The sequence below is a fragment of the Halichoeres trimaculatus genome, unplaced genomic scaffold, assembly GCF_033239565.1.
Source record: "Halichoeres trimaculatus isolate MK-OKI-2021-1 unplaced genomic scaffold, fHalTri1.1 fHalTri1_scaffold_1, whole genome shotgun sequence".
Lineage (NCBI taxonomy): Eukaryota > Metazoa > Chordata > Actinopteri > Labriformes > Labridae > Halichoeres > Halichoeres trimaculatus.
The window spans coordinates 26,602,561-26,610,747 of NW_027437179.1; the positions used below are offsets into that span (position 1 = coordinate 26,602,561).

An 8,187-nucleotide genomic window follows, 5' to 3' on the forward strand; every position below is an offset into this window, starting at 1 on the left:
AATAATGATACACAAATACTTTATTTTAATACATGTTAAGAAAACAAACGGAAAAGGAGGGGACAAAGTTATTTTTCAGGAGCTTTCTCTGGACTGTCTTCAGGTGATTTGGAGAATCTCTCCATTAATGTCTTCCACAGACCCTTTTTTTCTTCATCCATCTGTTGCACATTCCCTGGTAAAAGACAAAGAAGTATTAACTACAGCCACAATCTTCTCATTGACAGAATCATGATTGTATGTGGATTTGTGATTCCTTGCCTGATAAAAGCACTCTACACTCTTCGACAGTGACTCCAGTAAAGCTCGTCTCTCTTACCCGAGGAAACTGTCAATAGGCATGGAAACACAGAAAATGAGTCACGTCTACTTCACACTTTGATATACATTGCATTTAAAATACAACAGTCCTATAGCTTCTAAAGAAATTTTGTTTCACTGAAGAGAAAAAAGTAGTGGGAATAATGTGTAGAGTTTATAAAGGTCTTTTGCTGTGAAAATGAAATATTTTATGAGTGGTATCAAAGGGGGAAAGTCACATCATAACCCCTACAGTCATATAATTTAAGTATAAGTTATTATATGAAAGGCTTTGTCTTAGAGGGACATTTATTTTGCCAACATATATTTATAGAGATAATATTTAGGGTAATAAAGCAAACAGTAAACAGATAAATGATGATCATAGTTGTATTCTGTACTTACCCGTTGTCTGTACACGTTGCCATTAATTCGAGCCAAACTTTCATACATCTGGTCACACTTCTCTGGATCTGAGATCTAACAGAAAAAAAAAATATGAAGGAGAAAATATATTAATTTTTGTAAATTAATTTGTATAGAACAATGTGAATAATAGTACATCTAATAAAGAAAACAAATTAAGTCATTCACTGAAGACAAAGTGCAGATAAACAAACACCAACATTTACTAATTAAATTGGAGCAAGTATTTGTTTTGCATTAGTTGAGTCTTCAAATGTAAATAATCCCCGTTCACAACCTAATATTTGTTGAAAATCATCGTCTTATCACCGACACAGTTTACTGTGGACTAGAAACCTTGGCATGATCTAAAGCATTTTACTCCATTAGCCTCAAATTCTGCATTTTAATAAAATGTACGAAACAAAAAACCTTTGCAAACACTGGAGCAGACAAGGTCGAGCCTAAACCCTCATACAGCAGATATCCAATTAGCCTAGCTCAACCTGCTCTGCGGCTAACGTTCGCCGTATGGAGTTAGTTGATATGTCCTACCTGTGTGTTTTCGCCCTCACGAAAGGCTGAAGCTACTCTCTGCCGCAGAAATGTCCCCAAATCACGACCTTTCTTGGATTCATCGCGTGGCCATTCCTCACATAGCTTTAAAAACCTCCTGTACCTGGTGGCAGACATCTTTGACTATATAATAAGTATCGCGTCGAGGGGGTTTGCTAAGTTTGAGCTCTAACGCTTGCCGTACGCGTGTTACATCAAAACTCTCCCCCCTTCCTCGCTGTTCTCCTCGTTGCTGAGGCCGACGTATTTTCGCACATTTCCGAAATGAGCGGATCAAACGGCAAGAAGAGCTCTTCGTCCGGTGTAGTGGAGTGGATTAGCTCTGCTTGTCGGTTCGCGACAGATAGAAATGACTTCAGGAGGTGAGCTCATGTCATTGAAATTTTATGCAAGGATAGGTGGACTGAATTATATGGTTATTGCCCTTGTAGCTAACACTAGCACACAGCGATTTGGCCTTGTGGCATTCCACCTGTCCCTTACATATCGACTGGTATGCGTATTTAATCATTGATTGGAGAACAGGAGTTTAAACAAGGAAGGGAGAGATGAGGAGTTTAAAAACTCCCAAAGTGAGGTTCCACTTGCCCGGACACAGCACAGGAAACTTCCACATCGCCTTGAGAGCTGACTGCTGTGACCTTTGTGGGTTTTGCTTTGTCTTGCTCAGGGAGCGTGTCTTGAATGGAATGCTGTTAAAATAATCTTTAACACAATGTTGTGCTAATGTTTTTTAATGACATGCCATCAATGACTAATCTGTTCCATCTCAGTCATACTGTTGTATTTGCATATATCTTGGTTGACTCCTAATTAACTTTTAATTAAAATTTTATATAATTACTAAGTTATTATTGTTATAACTACCCAACATACAATTTTAGACTCTAAAAGTAACAGTATCTTCAGAGGGGAACTCCGTTCCACATCTTGTTGCAATGTTCATTTTTTTATGGATTGTTGTGATCATCCCCATAATTATATTGAGAATATTGTGACCTGGTTTCTCTTATATTTATGGGTTTTTTTCTTTCTCGTCAGGAATCTTCTGGTCAACCTGGGCTTGTTTGCAGCTGGTGTTTGGGTTGCAAGAAATCTCTCAGATTTTGACCTGATGTCTCCTCAGCCTGTTACATAACCCATGAATACAACTCAACATCAACACTGGGCTGATGGTGAGTGCACTTTTCTTTAGTTTACTTTGAAGCAATATACTTTTCAAGCCTTTATCTAGTAATTGTGACTCACCTGTTTCATTTTGTGGTTCCTTTAGGTGTCTTGGACCAATAAGAAAGCAAAGGACATACATGGAACTTTTCCCAGTACTTTCACTTCGAATCGTGTTGTTGACCTGATTTAGCTCTCTATTAAATATCATGCTTGATGTCATTGTATTTGGCCTAAAAAGTTAAAGTACATTCAATTAACATCATTTTTTGTATTGCTGTCAGTTCATTCATTCTGATATATCTTTGATTTCCAAAAAAGAAAGCTTTGTCTTCAGATCATATTTATTTTAGTGTATTTGAATCAGATGTTGTGTGACTTCCACTGCCATGTCCACACAGGAGCTCTTTGTTGCTGCAGCTCGTAACTGCTTGTCAGCTGGCAGAAAATCCCTGTCTGCTTCTCAGTGTTTGGACCTGGCTGCTCAGGTTCTGGCTGTAGATTCGGGGTTGAAACCAGCTCTATTATATGACAGCAACAGTGCTAATGCAGGACAGGTGCAGCAGTATTTGAGCTCTTTACAGTCCTCCCAGCTTCTGTCCAGATCACTTCTCACACTGGATTTGAATGGAAACCCTCTTATTGTGAATCCAGCTGCTGCCAGATTAAGTGTGGAGCAGCTAATACATCACAGAAATGTTGCTGTGATCGACGTCTGCTACTTGCTGGAGAAACCCACCATCATTGACCCAACCAGAACAGAGCTGAATAGCATGGCACAGGGTTTACTTCTTCTCCTCAGAGAGATGGAACACCTGGGACAAAAAGCTGAGATACCTTACTGCATTGACGAGAAATCTGAGGACTGGAACCTGTGCACAGTGTTTGGCCTTTTATTGGGTTACCCCATCACATACTGGTTTGATCAGACCAGGAGCTTTGAAAATTGCCTGTCTATGACTCCACTGATGGTCATTAAAGCTTCAGCAACATGGCAGGCAGATATGGTGGGCCACGGATGTTGTTTGTACTCTTTCAGTGTCCCTGCTGTTCTGTTGACTGACGTGCAGCCACAGCTGGAAAACTGGAAGCTTTGTTTACAAGAGAAATTTCAGCAGCAAAATATCCTGAAGGATCTCACAGTTTGTCAGTCCACAGTTACTCTGCCCTCAGTCTGTTTGTGATGCTAACATATGTTTGTCTTTGAACTAAACTGTTTTAAGAGTTTTACTTTGTTACTTCTATGAACTTCATTAAATCTACTGTTTAACTCTGAATGTGCTGAAACCATGGCAGACATGTAGAAACTGTATTATGACAGAAGAAACAAATTAAAATGAAAAAATTCAAAACAGTTAAAGGAATCCTGTTTTTCTATTATAAAATCCAAAAATCAAAAAAGGTTGCTTAGAAATATTTTTGTGCCAAAAAATGTGTTACTGAAGGAGGTGAAACAAGATGCACTACAAAGAACATCTCACTGTTTGAAGCAAACCACGTTTTATTGAAACAGAAGAGAATGATTTAATACAATTCAGACTCAATAGGGAACTTCACAAAGCCTTTAACCAGACTTTACTAATAAAACAATACTCAAAGATCAAAGCAGCAACTGGTCACCAGAGGGAGCTCCAGAAATCGTGGCTTTACCTAGGATGGGTGCTGCGTTGTCTGTGGTCCAATAGTCTGTAGTTCAGACTTGAAATCATTAATACTTCTAATTCACACTACATCTTGAATTAAACCGGATCCAAATAAAACTGTCTGTTTCTGTAAGGAATACATTTAACAGAGACAATTCAGAATCTCTTTAAAGCAAATCATACATGTAGCTCCAGAAACACCAAAAACCTTAACTAGTTTCTTCCATACTGACCACCTTCTGTTCTTCATCTACACTTTGTTTGGGTCTCTATCTGTAGCTGTATGCTGATACTTTATGAATGGATAAACTGTAAGGTATAAAATATTCTGGGTAAAAGGACAACTTTCTTTTTTTAAGTTGTCTCTTTTCTTACTGCCAACATTTTAGATTTGATGAGAGCTGACTGTGAAAAAAGTTCCTATCAGAGTGTCATAATGTTTTAAACTATTTACATTGCATAAATAAAATCATTTATTATGATGAGTTTTACAGTACGAATATCTAAATAAAGTTAAACTCAACCAGAAGCTGAAGTCTTACAGAGAACAGCAACACAGTTAAATGAATAGATAAGGCTAGTTAGCATTCTGACTGCTAGCATTTCAAGTGTACAACACACCATTCAGCTATGCCAGTGACACATAAACACAAGAGGGACATCCACATTACAGCACATGTTCTGTGATAAAAGACAGAATAGATCCAAGCTCTTCTGGAGTTCAATCTGTTATCTTCAGAGGTGTTTTACAAAAGTTCTTGTTTGTGTGTGATTTTTTTTTTCTTAAACATAAATGTTATGAATAATAAAGATAACAGTACATCGATTATTCACCGGCTTTGGTAAAGCAGCGATTTCTCCTGGCAAAGCAGAATTGGTGCACCCTGGCCTGTTTTTCTTCTTTTAAAAGTGAAACTCTGAGGTAGGTTTAATATATCCAAAAATATCTACGACATTTCATTCAACCCATCATATTCCAGCGGTTCTGTAGCATGTCACCTTAATTGCATTTACACCGTCAATTCAGACAAAAAGTCACAAGCGTCTTATTGGTGGCCTCTCCTGGCCTACGGCGAGCTCACTTTGAGTTAAACTGTTTTCAGTCATCCTGTCACCTGCCTTTTGAGCAACTTTGAGACAGAAAATCCAAACTGAATGTCCATTACAGTCATACAGGCTGAATGACCGACAAAACTTCACCACAGCGGCCGCTTACTTTCAGCTCGGCTAGGTGGTCCGCCCTTGTTGGCCCAATATTCAGGATGGCTACTGGTATTTTCCTGTCCTTCGCTGCCAGCAAAAACCTGTATCCTGAATAAACCTTGGGAATGGAAGAGGAAGATATGGGTATATAGAAAGCTCCAAAACAATTTGATAATTAAAGACTATATGATAAAAAAACTTCTCAAACCTACCTGTAACGACGACCCCACAACTAGCACCGCATCTGACTCAGCCAGTCTGTCATGCACAAACTGTACTGTTGCTTTGTTCACAGTGTCTCCAAAAAACGTGACCTCAGGCTTTAGTATACCTCCACAGGCCTCACAGGAGGGGACTCTGAATAGGAGGACCTGGTCATCCTCCAAAAAGACGTCACCATCAGGAGCAACGCTGCCAGCCTGTGCACTCCACTCTGGATTCAGAGCCAGAAATCGTTTCTGGAGATCCTCTCTTGCTGAGATGGTGCCACAACCAAGACAAGTTACCCTGAAAGCATAAAAAAGACATGAGTTTTTGAAATCTTTTGATGCCTTTCAATTGACAGGCCAAAGTTTAGTTTGGTGGTAACTTGTTCTTGTCTTTAAATGGAAGAAATAAATACTAAGGAAACCACTAACACAAAGAGCTGCAAGGTGGACTGAGTGACCCCTTTTCTGTAATACCAAATAAACTGAATACGAACTTTAATAATGATCTTATAAATGAATAATTTTAATATTTGAGCAATAGATATCATGTTCTACAGATACCATGACTCGAGGACCAACCGATGTTTTCTCACCTGTGAGCACAGCCATGAAGCTCGGTCAGCCTTTTCTGTCCTGCCTTTGAATGAAGAGCATCCACATTCTGTGTAACTAGCCAGTGCACTTTCCCCCTCTCCTCCCACCTCTGCAGGACGCTGTGTGCAGAGTTTGGCTGGTGGGACGAGAACTGAGGCCAGCCAACAAAATTTCTGGCCCAGTAGCGCTGACGGGACTTTGCGCTGCGGATGAACTCTGCATACTGCATGGGTCTCCTGTCAGTGCGAGCATACAGCCCAACCCCCTCAGAGCGATAATCTGGTATTCCTGACTCGGTGGAGAGTCCTGCTCCCGTGATGACAAACAGGCGAGTGGAGCGGGACACAAAGTCCTGCAGCAGCTCTCTGGAGTGAACATCAGTGGAGCTGCAGACTGGGACAAAGTTAAGTACACCTGCAGGGGCTGAGGATGCCCTCCTTACAGGTGCTGAGTAAAGGGAGAAGATCTGCCAAGGTAATCTCATCTGCGGTCACATAAACAGAATTATAAGTGTTAGACAAAACAGCTCAAAATATTTGCTAGTATACTCTCTCCCTCTGGTAACAGGTTTTTGAGTGCTACCAGTTAAGAAGCTGCAAACCTGGGTCATTCAAACAGAAATTTACATTTTCACTGGAAATATCTAGGAATCTTTTCAATCTGAATATTAGGGATTATGTAGGTATTCCTAAACTACAAGAATCATATCTCAGCACATTTATGTCCTTGAATTAGAACATTTGGCTAAGATGTCAAAATAAGAAATAGAAGCTTGCCTGGAGGCAGGACGATGATGCTTTGGACTGAGGAATCAAGTACCAAAGATTTCGGCTCATCACACAAGATTTTTGTACACATTTGACAAGACAAAAAGATGTCACCCAAAGACAGCTGGGACAGGCTTCAGCTAACTGCAACCCTCAACAGGCAAGAGGTAGAAGATGAATGAATAGTAAGCTGGGTCCCCTTAATTAAATCTCATTGAGCTGGTTTGGGATGTAGTGAAAGCAAAGAAACCTACGAATGCCGAACACCAGTGGGAAATTCTGCAATACCTTTGGGAATAACTTTCTGAAGAATATTTGATTATTACTGCAGAAAGAATGTCAGGTGTGTATTCAGCTGTTATATCTACCAAAGGAGGCTATTTCAATAAGTCAAAAGTTCAGAAAACGTTTTGGTTTACAGACAACTGATTATTAAAATCAATAATTAAGAGTATTCTAAAACCTTTCACTGGTTGTGTAGTTTAAGTCATTTTTAACTTAAGTTTGTTTGTTTGGTTGTATTTTTTTTTTTCAAAAATAACTCCAGGACAGATCACACGTTTCTAAAAGAATGACCCAACAGCAGAGCACAACTGGTATGAGTGACGGGATGCTAACTGTTACACTCTCCTGCAGTTGTTAGTAACGCTGTGATACGCTAATGAGTGTTAAAACCATTAAAGCTAACATTTTTTTACAAGGAAATACAAATCGTGGGAAGGTTAACTTGAGACTTGGAATACTACTTCTCAAAAGTACACATTTGTAGCGGTAACAGAGAGCAGGCTAACTAACAATGGTAGCCAAGCTTACTTCGTTAAGTTCTCTACTTTACGTTATTGACGAGTGACGTAAAAATATGACTTAAACTTACTGTAGTGACGAGGTGTCAGGAGCTGCAGTTTTGGCTGGATAACATGACAGATCAAAAGCTGACATAACACAGGAACCGTAAGTGGCATAAACAGGAAATGCCGGTAAAGTAGTTGCACGTTCGCGGTGTGTTCTGGGAGATGTAGTGACATTTTTAAGCTGAAGGTTGCTCTTGTTTTTCTTTTTTAAATCTTTTTTTTTAACCTGAAAAAGTGGAATTTTCCCAACATCGCTGGAGATACTAATCAATCAATCAGGTAAAACATATTCTGAGAAGAAACTGAAGCCCACAAGACTAGTTTTGGTTAAATCATTTAAAAAGTGTCAACACAAACATTACAAAGGTCAACATTTAACAACAGAGGAAGATGAACATTGGCAATAGCTTATTTTTTCATGTTAATAAGAAGGAACGTTCCAAATACCTAACATTCACGATACACTCCATAT

The 8,187-nt window shown here is 39.3% G+C and overlaps 4 protein-coding genes across 5 annotated transcripts; 2 read left to right on the plus strand and 2 right to left on the minus strand.

Moving 5' to 3' along the window:
* Nucleotides 1–2: 2 nt before the first annotated feature.
* On the minus strand, nucleotides 3–1,398 carry uqcc2 (ubiquinol-cytochrome c reductase complex assembly factor 2). Its single transcript, XM_074675732.1, has 4 exons — nucleotides 1,261–1,398; nucleotides 706–780; nucleotides 262–328; nucleotides 3–175 (listed from the first exon to the last, which is right to left on the minus strand). Exons 1-4 carry the CDS (start codon nucleotides 1,396–1,398, stop codon nucleotides 69–71), a joined length of 387 nt encoding a protein of 128 aa, XP_074531833.1. The 3' UTR covers nucleotides 3–68.
* Nucleotides 1,399–1,510: 112 nt separating this feature from the next.
* Nucleotides 1,511–2,694, plus strand: tomm6 (translocase of outer mitochondrial membrane 6 homolog (yeast)). The gene is made up of 3 exons (XM_074675745.1): nucleotides 1,511–1,643; nucleotides 2,323–2,456; nucleotides 2,555–2,694. The coding sequence occupies exons 1-2, from the start codon at nucleotides 1,546–1,548 to the stop codon at nucleotides 2,417–2,419; spliced, it is 195 nt and encodes a 64-aa protein (XP_074531846.1). The 5' UTR covers nucleotides 1,511–1,545; the 3' UTR covers nucleotides 2,420–2,456; nucleotides 2,555–2,694.
* A 140-nt stretch (nucleotides 2,695–2,834) lies between these two features.
* On the plus strand, nucleotides 2,835–3,782 carry cunh1orf74 (chromosome unknown C1orf74 homolog). Its single transcript, XM_074675706.1, has one exon. It carries the CDS (start codon nucleotides 2,838–2,840, stop codon nucleotides 3,630–3,632), a length of 795 nt encoding a protein of 264 aa, XP_074531807.1. The 5' UTR covers nucleotides 2,835–2,837; the 3' UTR covers nucleotides 3,633–3,782.
* Nucleotides 3,783–3,965: 183 nt separating this feature from the next.
* Nucleotides 3,966–7,844, minus strand: sirt4 (sirtuin 4). Of its 2 annotated transcripts, XM_074671970.1 has the most exons (4): nucleotides 7,739–7,844; nucleotides 6,097–6,581; nucleotides 5,507–5,801; nucleotides 3,967–5,412 (listed from the first exon to the last, which is right to left on the minus strand). In XM_074671970.1, the coding sequence occupies exons 2-4, from the start codon at nucleotides 6,579–6,581 to the stop codon at nucleotides 5,260–5,262; spliced, it is 933 nt and encodes a 310-aa protein (XP_074528071.1). In that variant the 5' UTR covers nucleotides 7,739–7,844; the 3' UTR covers nucleotides 3,967–5,259. The 2 variants fall into 2 exon arrangements, with proteins under 2 accessions (XP_074528079.1, XP_074528071.1); XM_074671978.1 differs by lacking the exon at nucleotides 7,739–7,844 and having other exon boundaries at nucleotides 3,966–5,412; nucleotides 6,097–7,728.
* Nucleotides 7,845–8,187: the final 343 nt, after the last annotated feature.